Raw genomic sequence first — 11,813 nt, 5'->3', positions numbered from 1 at the left:
TTTGACGACATCCAAGCCACCACTGGCAGACGTCACTAAAGTTGATAATTTTTATTTAATTCAGCGAGTGGTGATACAAGTAAGTTTAAAATACTGATACTTATAGCTAGATAATACTAGCAATGCTTTATCTGCTGTGTCACGAATTAACGAAACTTTCATTATCCAATTTTTCTCTTTCAGTTAGAATAGTAAAATGACGAAAGAGCACAAATTATAGTATAAAAATATTTAATTCCACTCACACGCTTACAAATTAGTTCATTCAATATCGTTCTCACTCTTCATCGGCGCCATTGCTCTGGTCAGAACATTCTTCGGGCCGGAAGGTGTCGTCGTTGTTGTAATGTTGGTGAGCGCGCGGCCAGCGCTTCTGCGGCCGGCGGCGCTGCGACTCCCGTGCGCCCGCCTACGTTAGAAACAACTTGATATTATTATGATAGCAATTTTGTAAAATAACACTTGAAATGTCATAGTGACCCAGGACTAACAACCGAACTACTGCTAATGAAAATATAAATATGGTAAGAATTGAACAGACACCATGTTATCACTTGGTAATGAATATATTATTAGATAACAAAACATCGACAAGTAGTGCCGCCCTATAATAGGGCCACTCCATATCGTACAAGGCGACAAAAAGCTAATCTTAAAATATCCGTTACTTAAACTTTAAGTGGTCAACAGTTTGCCTCCTAAATCTAAGGGACCTCTTAACACGTTAAGTGACACTTATGCATTGGTGAAAACAAAATGTCCGCTAAGTGTATCTTAAAACTGTCTTAACATTTAGGTACCGCTGGTGAAAATGGGCATAAGGGACACAACCATGATTCATAGACACCAATAATATTATCAAATATGGTTGACATCAGGCTGGTAGGCCGACGTAAAATCTGTCTTCAAAATCGAAAGGTTCATTTTATAAGCTAACGCCGCGCTTTGCGGCTTAAAATGAACCTTTCATTGGAAAAGGTTCATTTAATTTTCGCGAGGATGAGAAATAGTAACCAAACACATAGCTCACCTGATTTATCATCTTATAAGGCCCGACTCCGTCAACAAAAGCTTCTTTGAAAGCTTTATGCAATGGCTTCCTTTTGAACATGGTACATTGTTCAGCCAACGCCACTGCTGCGCCTTCAGGCAAATCTGAAAATTTGTAATAATCATTATTATTTTATTTCAGGTACACAAGTACAGTATCTGGGGGCATAAAACATTATAAATACCTTACAGACTTACATACATAAGCCAACTCATGATCATACTGTCATCTCCAAGAATATAAACACCAGCTCAAGAAGAACTTGATGCATCTTACAAATTACTAGCTTTTGCCCACAACTTCGTATGTGCGTTGTCAGTCAGTCAATAACGAAAGAGTTCTACATATATAAGTTATTAACACTGATTAGCTCATTGTATAAAATATACCTGTCTTTTGTCTTTTTTACCTAGTTCCTTGAAAGTGAATGTCTTAGGCCTGATGTCGTACACCCTGTAGTCCAGCATCAGCACGACACTGACAGGCTCTTCATCCTCTTCAACATCATTCTGTGCCAGGAAGGATATCTCTATGTGAGAACCATCTAGTATCTTGAACAGCTGTGCGTCTGTGTTCACAAATTTCTGAAAATCATTTGATATGCACAGTCTAATGACAGAAACCAAAGCTTCAGTGTCATGATTAGAAATGGTGAAAAAAAAAACTAATTTTATATATATAACACATTTGGAATTAAAAACTATTGTAAGTATATTTAGAAATTTAAAATGAACAGCTTACCTTGAGAGCCTCAAACTGGTCTAGCCTGCTGTAGTAGGCCTGCAGCGCCTTCCTGATGGCCCCGAGACAGTCTGGCATCATTATGTTCTCAAAGTCCTCCATGACCGCATTAAAATTAAAGCCAAGTGGCAAGGATGACTTTGATATTTCATTTATTCCTGAAATTGTAGAGTAGACATTAACCAATTTCCAGCCTTTTCCTGATATACAAAATAAATTTAACACTGAAGTAAAATTAACACATCAGCTTGTACGGTGTTTCTTATCTCAACACATCCTTGTGAAACATAGGCCTCCTCCAATACATTCCATGCTCTTCTGTCTCTTGCAAGTTAGACCCATAATTTAAAGACGCAAGCAGAATGTTTGACAGAATATAAGCATAATATCATCTCATTATTCAATTTTTAATTTGCATTCATGGGCAGTACTTCCCCACCTTTACTAACTTTGTTTCCTTAGGCATTTCTTTTTAACAATGTTTGAAAGCTACTTACATCATTTCTTTCCAGCAATGGTTGAAAGCTACTTATATATGAAGTTCTAATTTATGAATAAATGCTTTGATATTTGAATATTACCTGACTTAGTTTCGATCCTCAAGCCATGTTTGACTTCGTGCTTGGTGTCGTGCTGCATATGGTAGACGATGCAGCAGTGGTCATCCACAGCGTATGACTGCACCTCCATGCCCGTCAGCATTGACATCAGGGCCAACTCCCGCTTCATGCCTTCCACCGAGTTGTTCAGCACAATTTTCTACAAATTCAGAAAAGTTGAATGTTCAGCAGTGTCACATAAATTTGTCTTATTTCTCAGTTGCTCCTACTGGTTAACTGTGAAAGATTAAGTTCACTCTTTGTTTATAAGTACACAAGTAGAAACGAAAATTTAGAGGTCATAAAGTATGCATCCTTTTGTTCATCTTCTGTAAATGTAAGTGTATTTTTATGATATGAATAACTTCTATTTCTTTTGACCACAACCCATTACGACACTCATTGCTCCTACTACTGTTGTATTATTTAGGTAATCTATGGTAAGGACCTGTGGGCTGATAAACGACTCTGCAGTTTTCTTAACAGGAGATGCCTTACACCGGTAACTGTTCCTTTGCAGCTGAAACAATTCGTCCTGTTTCTCCTTCAGCTGTCGCTCTAATTGTTTCAGTTCTTCTTGTATTTCATCGTGATCCTCTACAGGCCTTGTACTAACTGTAAAACGTGCAATTTTCATTTAGAATTCCCATCTTATAACAATATCTGAAATTCGTGAAAGATAAAACTTACTTCCTTTCCGAAACAACTTTGTAATCTTCTGTTGCTTTTTAAAATTCATTTTGGATTGCTTTTTTACTGGAACTTATAAGCTATTGATCTGTTCAAAAAAAAATATTTGATTTAGTACTAGGTACCTACTATTTTACAAATTTATGTTTTGTAAACAATCGCTCGCTGCCTGCAACGTCAACGTACGAAATTTGAAACTTATTGGAGTTTGACAACCAACAGTCGACGTTTGACGTTGACACATATAACTTTATAATGATTATTTTCATTTTGTCAAACATTAAAAAAACTTCGATTCGATTCATGGATGTAGTTTCTTGACGAACGTGCCCACAAGCTCGCAACTCAATAAATTAAACTGAGAACATACGGGTGTATTGAGAAAATGTAAATCCACAATTGTTAGATTCAGTTCTGGCGTAACAGGTGTTAAATAAAAATAAAACCGAAACGATTTTTCAATATACGTTATATTCACTTATTGAGATATCACTTTATTTAAAAAAAAAGAAATTAAATTAAAAAAGAAATGTCATGTTAACAGTTTTAGCAATGTATTTTATAAAATTGTTTTTCTTACTAAACATGAGCACATTCAACATATATATAAAAAAAATATTTTTAACTCATTAATTATTTTATTAGATTTCAAAATATATTATAACCATCTTGATGCACAGATGCCGATGGACTTCAACTGTTCTTCCGATAATCGCCCTTCCTTCAGTTTAACTCGCAATCTGTTGACAAAATAAATGTGTACCTATGTAAATAATTTATTTATATGATTACTATTAAAATCGGTATAAAATTGATCCTAAAGTTGATTCACGATATAATCTACCAGTGTACCAAAATTTCAACAATCACATCCAAACTTTGGATTTTATACATATAAATTTAGTATCTTAGTTTTAGTTATTTTGCGTTGTGTTTAAACAGAAATATATTTTTTGCCACAAGCTTTTATTGTTATTAGAAAAATCTCGTTGCGATCAATTCAATGCTGGTTAAAAAAAAAATCATGTCCGTGCACCGTTGAGGAGTTCCCTCGTCGGGAGCAGATCTTGGGTTCACTATCAGTTCATACATAACACCCAAGTCTTACCTTTCCTCATTATGCTTGACGGACCACAGCTCGGGCATGTGTTTGGGCCGCATGGTGTCCAGGAAGTGTTCCCGCCAGATCTCCTCCAGCCGCAACAGCCCCCCGCCGTGCTCCAGGTACCATTCCACCACCTTCAGCCCGTGAGACTCGTATGAAGAATTTTCGATGCTGCGGATAGAAGTAAAATTATAAATTACAACCTCTGTAGCCTAATGGTCTTCACACTGGAAGTCCCAGGTCAGAATCCCGGTCTGGTCAAGACGGAAAATGATATTTTTCAGATTGACCTCGGTCTTGGATGTTTACGTATAAATATACTAGATGTTGCCCTGGGCTTCGCTCCACCTTTCTAATGGTGATAGATTTTTTTTAAATTGGTTCGGTAATTTCAGAGATTACCCGCCTCAAATATACAAACTCACAAATTCACAAACGTACCTCTTACCTTTTTTATAATAGTAGTATAGATTATCGTTGAGTTAGACTAAACACAAGCCGCGAACTTACATTGGGGCTAACTCAATCTGTGTGATTTGTCCTTATATACTTATTATTACCAACTAGATCAAAATCGGTTCTGTCGTTTGTCTGCTTCGTAGCAGACAAACGACTGAACCGATTTTGCCACGGACAGGCATACAGATACACAGACATGTTAAACTTTTAATGGGTTAAAAATGAATACATACAAAGCTGGTATTTCAGCCGCCTCTTGTAGCAACTCTTCAGTGATCATCTCCTGGTTGAAATGCTCCAGAACAATTCGTTCCAGTTCTTTTCGTCTCGTTTCTGGTAAGTTATGCTTCTTGGATTGATAGAGAAGCGCGCGCGCAGCGTAGCGAATCTTCCTGAAAAATTGAAGTATTTTTAGGGGTTCTGTATCTCAAAATTTAAAAAGGGAACCATTATCATCAATCGCATCATCAATATAAAATTCTTCCGTAGTTGACTGTGACTATTGAATTTATGGACGTAGTCAATTGAAATTTGGTATGTAGGAATCAAATACCAAAAAAATACCAATTACAAATTGCAAAAGCTACCAATTACAAAATACAAAAATACCAATTACATTTCCTACCAATTACAAAAATACCAATTACAAATTACAAAAACTACCAATTACAAATTACAAAAACTACCAATTACAAATTACAAAAACTACCAATTACAAATTACAAAAACTACCAATTACAAATTACAAAAACTACCAATTACACATTACAAAAACTACCAATTACAAAAACTACCAATTACAAATTACAAAAACTAGCAATTACAAATTACAAAAACTACCAATTGCAAATTACAAAAGCCACCAATTACAAAACGAACAAATCAAATAACACAAAACAAGCACTAACTTCCCCTGGGCATCCGCCAGGTATCTGGCAGTGTCGGAGCGCGCGAGCGGCGCGAGACAGCGCTGCGCGAGCGCCGCGCGCGCGCGCTGGTCGAGCGCGTCGCTGCGCCGGTGGCAGCGCGCGCACAGCAGCACCACATCGTGGGACGAGTGCTCCTTCATTATCTCTGGAAGGGAGTGCCGCTATCGTAATGCCAGCTCCACACACTGTCGCTAACTAAGACATAATGTCGACGGAAATGCGCGAACATTGCGTAGTATTTATGAGTGATTTTATTTACAGCAATGAACGATCTGCAATGCATACCGAATCTGTCAAAGTTCGGCGAACTGTTAGAGATAGATTGATCAAAGTTAATTTTATACAATTTCTGCAAAAAATGTATGTGACTTTCAACAGGTTAAGATGTAGGTATAGGTAGCTGACATCATAAGCAACAACGTTTGTTCTACGACTTTTGTTAATTCGTTAGATTTGAATTTCATACGAAAAAAAATATATATATTAATTTAATTTTGCGATTCACTGTTTATAACTCTTCGCGTATCGTAAAAAATAGGTAAACAGCGTATCACAGGGTTGGGGGCGGGGGCTTGCGGCGGCGTGGCGCTAGCGCCTTTGAACTCTCTGTGACCCGCCGCCCGGCGCATCGCCTCGCTAGTCGGTAGCGAGCCTGCGCGCGCGTAATGTGTTGTTGTTATTATTGCGTCGTTACGCAAATGTTTTCGTTGCCGCGTGCTTATCGTGTCGATTTGTTTTCACCATGCCTTATGCGTATTCCAATGTGGAATACACGGAAATGGTGAGGATGCTCGCAAGGTGTTATGATAATGTGTCGGAAGCTTGCCGCCAATATGCATTAAGTTCCTGGATGTACGTACACCGAGTTGGGCAAATTTGGATAATAACTACCATGGACCAAAATAATACCTAGCTGCCAATGTAATAGTTATTTCGATATTAGAAACCTATCTAAAGCACGTAGGTAGGTATTTGTTAACATGCTATTTTATTTTTTAATGTAGCCAGTCCTAAGCCTGGTAAAGTATGAAGGGATTGCAGAGTCAGTGTAAATACCTAGCATTACATCAAATAATTATCTAGCGAAGGAATTTAGTATACCTACTAGAGTGCGCGTCGCGTCGTCGGCCTGCTTTTATGAATGTAACGTAAACTAGACTTATAAATGTCGGGATAGAACGATGAAAGCTAAAAAAAAAACATTATTAATTAAAGTATTGAGTTTTATCAAAAGTCGTAGAACAAACGTTGTGGCTTATGATGTCAGCTACCTATACCTGCGAGGTTTCTAGTTAATTACAAATAACCCTGTATAGTAGTTGTGGTAGCAAAGTGGAAGGTCAGGTTTAACCGCCGCCGTCAGTACTCTCATACCTGATATATCGTTGAGTTAGTATCCCATAACACAAGTCTCGAACTTACTTTGGGACTAGCTCTATCTGTGTGCTTTGACCTATTATTATTTATTTACTAGATGTTGCCCGGAGCTTCGCTCCAGTGGAAATTTTGAGATAAAACATAGCCTATAGCAATCTTGGATGTTGTACCTTCCTAACGGTGAGAGAATTTTTGAAATCGCTTCGGTAGTTTCGGAGATTACCCGCCTGAAACATACAAACTCACAAACGCTTACCTCTTCATAATAATAGTATAGATTTACCTGGGAAACACTTCCTATACTCCCTAGGCACGACGTTCTTCCTGATGTAGGAGTTGGTGGCGCCGCACACCACGCACTTGTTCTCCTTGACCAGCTGGTAGAACTTGCCGACGTCGCCCACGGAGCGGCCGGACGGCTCGAAGCGCAGCCGCACGGTCAGCGGCTCCTCCACCACCACGTCCGCTAATGCCTTCTCAACGTACCTTGCAGAAGAGAGAGAGAGATAAAACATTATTTGCAATATCATGAGTAATATTAGTGTTAAAGAAAACATTGTAATGTACGTTACATTAGGTGTTTCTCAGAGCGTTACGACCTGCGGCCGCTCTGTCATTAAAATTTTTCAAATTTTAACAAAGACAAGAATTTGTTTTACTAACAATGGATGTGTACAGTCAACAACATATCAACGTACCCAAATTCATTGCAAACTCGCAGCATATCTAGTTACTCTGCATGAGCAGAGTAACTAGATATGCTGTTGACTGTACTATGGTAATGCCAATTTATTAATTACTTTCGAGGTAAAAAATTGCCTATAGCAATCTTGGATCATTATCCAAGATTGCTGAAATCAATCTTTCCTCAAGAAAATTTACGGATCGTCGTAATTACAGCGCGGCCGCAGCGGTCGAAACGCTCTGTGAACCACACATTACCGACTATGGGTATGAAAAATAAATGAATGATGAGCATGCTATCTACCACATAATAACAAAAAAAAATTATACTAACTCATAACGTTACCAAAAGATAAAAGTTTTTATCTAAGTGATAATTTAAGATCTAATAATGGACATTTCATTTTTTTTGTGTCAGACAATGACATTTAGTACACTTCTATATAGATTTGGAACACAAAAAAAGTCAGCTTAACCCTTTTTTAGAAAATAAATGATCCTAGAGTTCAATCTTGTGTAGACTAGTAAATAACGTAGGGAACAAATGTCTTTCTATGCCGCTCCCGCCCGGGCCTGGTGGAAGAGGCAAAGCGAAGAAGTGAGAAGCTCGCTGCCACCAAATCGTTAATGAGACGCTCACCACAAGGCCTTCTTGTTGTCGCAGGAGCACAGCAGCTCCCCGTCGGGCGCCTGCAGGAAGCTGTTGTGATACAGAGGCTTGCTGCGTATCGCGTTAGAATACCGCTTGCTCAATGACGCCTCCTTCTTCGCTGTTCTGCGATAAACCAATGCGAAAGGTCGATAGATCATTTATTTACTAGTACATACACAGACATGTAACATATATCTGCATACGGATACAAGTATACACAAAGACGAACAAAAATAAAATATATCCACCATTGCTCGCAACTTCGCCCACGGTAGCTTGTTTGACCCCGGATATATATTAATTATTATAACTATATTACAAATTACATCATAATCGGCACAGGGTATTAGCCGTATTTTTCGTGAACGCGTAACAGAAAACGCTTAGTTAGCATAAGGCGTAGACGATAAGTTTGTACTGAAAAGCATTAGTATTAACTAATACAAGAAAAAATTATACCACTTACAATTGATTGTTCTCTGTTTTCGCGTCACATTTAGCTTTCACATTATTCTTCTGCTTGTATTGCACATCGACATATTCCCAACAAATCTTATCCAACTGGTTCCACACAACAGTCCTGTTTCTGAACATAAATGACCACGGACTCCGGTCCAACATGTTGATAAAGTTAACAAACATCTTTATGGCTATGTGGGCATCGACTGATGCATATTTTGTTTGTCTGTCTGTGAGTTCGTCTGCCTCCCAGTCGCTGCAACGAATCTGTGATATATGAATAAAGGCGATTACACCCCGCCCACTAGCGCCATCCCAAATTTTTATCGATTTCTTTTATTTTTTAGCGCAAATAGAAAAAAAATTTTTTTAGACTATGCCAGACTAGATATACATTTTTAATAGAAATGATTATGATTTTCCATTGCACAATGTAGTCACAGTTGACTAAATCGACGAAATAATTTTCGCCTTGTAATAAAATAAATTATTAAAATTAATTAATTAAAATGTGCGGAGGCGCTTGTGTGCGAGAAGTAATTGCCTTATTGTAATGAATACAACGCGGCGCAAAAATCAAGCTTATTCACTGCCATATGTATAATTAACTTTTTCCTCCAGCACCGCCCACGTGAATCTCTCACGGAAGCAGTTATTTTTCCAGGATGAAAAGTACCCCAAGTCTTTTAGAATTTATTACTGCCAGTGTATTCATGGCTTAAGATTAACACACTTCTAGTGTGTGAAGTGGTAATATTCTAGGGAGAAACCACATGCTATTTCATACAAATCTAAATGGTTTTTACCCTCCAACTTTTATCCATAATAACTTGCAGTGTGGCCTTAGCCATTGCAGCCAGTCCTCCCGGATGCTGTCCACAAAGGTGGGCAATGTGGCGGATATCTAAAGTTGACTTCAGAGCCACATTATAGTCCTGAAATAGATATTTCGCATCGTCCATTGGACTGACACCGACTTTGTATATATGCTTGTCTTCTAGCAGTTCCTGTAATATTAAAAAACACACTTATTTAAAAACTTTATTGTGTAAAATTACATACAAACTAACATTTGCCCGCGGCTTCGTTTGTGTAAAGTTCCCACAGAAGCAGTCTGGGATCAAAAGTACCCTATGTATCCTTCTCCATATTTCAAACTACATGTATGCAAAATTTCAAGAAGATTGGTTTATCTACTTATAGTTCATGAAGAGGTAACAAATAAATAACATTTTACACACACTTTCAACATATTAGCTTTAAAAAAAATTATGTTTATCATACCTTCAACCCAAAAATTAAAAAAAATTTAGAATGTCAAATATATTATTTGTCGAGGGTATATATTTTTTGTCGAGGTTTCAGTTGCTTGGTGCGACTATGCCAGCCTCATGGGGAAATCAAAAATTTAAAAGAAAAAGATGAAAAAAAAACCTTCAACGATGAAGGTACAGTTGCCAATTTACTGAGTCGGAAAAGACCGCAGTAGCCATCATATGAGGACAACTGGACCAGGGCCACAGGCCTTCTGGAGCCATGGTCAGATACCCATTCACAGTCAAAACCAATAGATCTAAAGGTGCTGCATCTCCTGTAAAAAGAGTTTCAGAAAATATATTTAGTGGTCAAAGCAAATACTTCTGAAATTTTGCCTTTACAGGCACTTTTTCATATCATATTTTAAACTGAATAACATTTATCAATTCTACAAACTACTAGTATTTCGGAACAACCACTGCTGTGAATAAATTCTGTAAAAGACTCATTTAAACAGTGTTGGATGCTGTTATACCAGTATGATCATAAAGAGGTTGCATTTTTTTTAATAACACACACATTATAGAAAAAATATAACTACAACTGCCATAACGTCAGGCCGAGCATCAGTGCTGATGTAGAAGTGCTGCAATATTTCTATGGTATTGAAAAAATATAAAGAATACATACCTTTGCAATTCTTCAATAACTTCTTTACACTCATTCTCACTACATACAGTTTTTATAGTTAAATAATTAAAAGCATCTGCAGCATCACGCAGTCGCCGCTTATATCTCCAAAATAAATATGTTGTACCGGCACAACCCAACAAGATGCCTGCAGATGCTATATACAATTTTATTTTGGAATAATTATTCATTCTACAATTATTATTGTCTGGAAAACTTTAGTTAACATACATATTGCAATTTGTGATACAAAAATGCATTATGCATTCAAAACTTTGCATACATAAACAACCTCTCAATCAACACATGACTGCATACACACTGCATGCAAGCAAGCAAATTTTGTTGCATTGCAAAACAAACAAAATACAGGTATGAATACCTACAGGATATACGATGGATGACAATTTGACAATGAATGACAGACAAATCAATTTGTCGTCATAATGCACAGATATAAAATGATACAGTAGGGAAAACACCTTTGCCGAATCGCAATCGATTACCGTACCCGGTACCGTTATACCACTAACACGTTATCGCGACCATGGATTTAGTAAATACTTCGTAGTACCTACTAATTCCATGATCGCGATACAGTTCACTTATATTGAAGTTCACCAAACTGGCGGATTCGGCATACATTGGTGGATTTTCATTGCGGTAAGTAAGAGGTGCCCATGGAATTAGTAGGTACACGAAGTTCTTACTAAATCCATGGTAGTCGGCAGTACATCAATCAGCCTCGTTCGCTCTCAACCTTTGTACTTACAACTATAAACGCGGCCGCATACGTTCAATATAATATTATGCTGAGCTCAGCGCAGATGGCGCTACTGGTACAACTAGGGTAAGACTATGGTTAACTAACATTGCCAATGGAAGCAAAAAGCGCCAATTTTCCATATTATTGAAGATTACGACTAAAATACCTTCTTCGCAATCATGGTGCGAGTTTAAAAGAAAAAAAGAAGGATTTAGTGGATTATTCAATCGTCTTCAGAATACAAAGTGTTAAATACAAGACGTATTTGCTAAATGATTCAAGTCCATTGTAAAACACAATACAGTACTACCACTTTTATCTGCATTATTGGTCAGCTGTGGTAATAAACTAATA

General features: G+C 37.5%; 2 protein-coding genes across 3 annotated transcripts; both read right to left on the bottom strand.

Annotated features, from left to right (window-relative positions):
* Positions 1-214: 214 nt before the first annotated feature.
* LOC128669914 (uncharacterized) lies at positions 215-3,269 on the bottom strand. The gene is made up of 7 exons (XM_053745146.1): positions 3,082-3,269; positions 2,840-3,006; positions 2,374-2,551; positions 1,793-1,950; positions 1,461-1,635; positions 1,031-1,155; positions 215-409 (listed from the first exon to the last, which is right to left on the bottom strand). The coding sequence occupies exons 1-7, from the start codon at positions 3,128-3,130 to the stop codon at positions 278-280; spliced, it is 984 nt and encodes a 327-aa protein (XP_053601121.1). The 5' UTR covers positions 3,131-3,269; the 3' UTR covers positions 215-277.
* Positions 3,270-3,533: 264 nt separating this feature from the next.
* Positions 3,534-11,071, bottom strand: Exd2 (Exonuclease 3'-5' domain-containing 2). 2 transcript variants are annotated; one of them, XM_053745621.2, is made up of 11 exons: positions 10,986-11,051; positions 10,694-10,901; positions 10,181-10,337; positions 9,553-9,753; positions 8,754-9,013; positions 8,276-8,410; positions 7,235-7,437; positions 5,554-5,719; positions 4,879-5,037; positions 4,190-4,357; positions 3,534-3,821 (listed from the first exon to the last, which is right to left on the bottom strand). In XM_053745621.2, the coding sequence occupies exons 2-11, from the start codon at positions 10,882-10,884 to the stop codon at positions 3,740-3,742; spliced, it is 1,722 nt and encodes a 573-aa protein (XP_053601596.1). In that variant the 5' UTR covers positions 10,885-10,901; positions 10,986-11,051; the 3' UTR covers positions 3,534-3,739. The 2 variants fall into 2 exon arrangements, with proteins under 2 accessions (XP_053601596.1, XP_053601595.1); XM_053745620.2 differs by having other exon boundaries at positions 10,694-11,071.
* Positions 11,072-11,813: the final 742 nt, after the last annotated feature.

This window comes from Plodia interpunctella, chromosome 5, assembly GCF_027563975.2.
Source record: "Plodia interpunctella isolate USDA-ARS_2022_Savannah chromosome 5, ilPloInte3.2, whole genome shotgun sequence".
Classification (NCBI taxonomy): Eukaryota; Metazoa; Arthropoda; class Insecta; order Lepidoptera; family Pyralidae; genus Plodia; species Plodia interpunctella.
The sequence above is the reverse complement of the archived record's forward strand: the minus strand, read 5'-3'. Positions and strand labels throughout refer to the sequence as shown.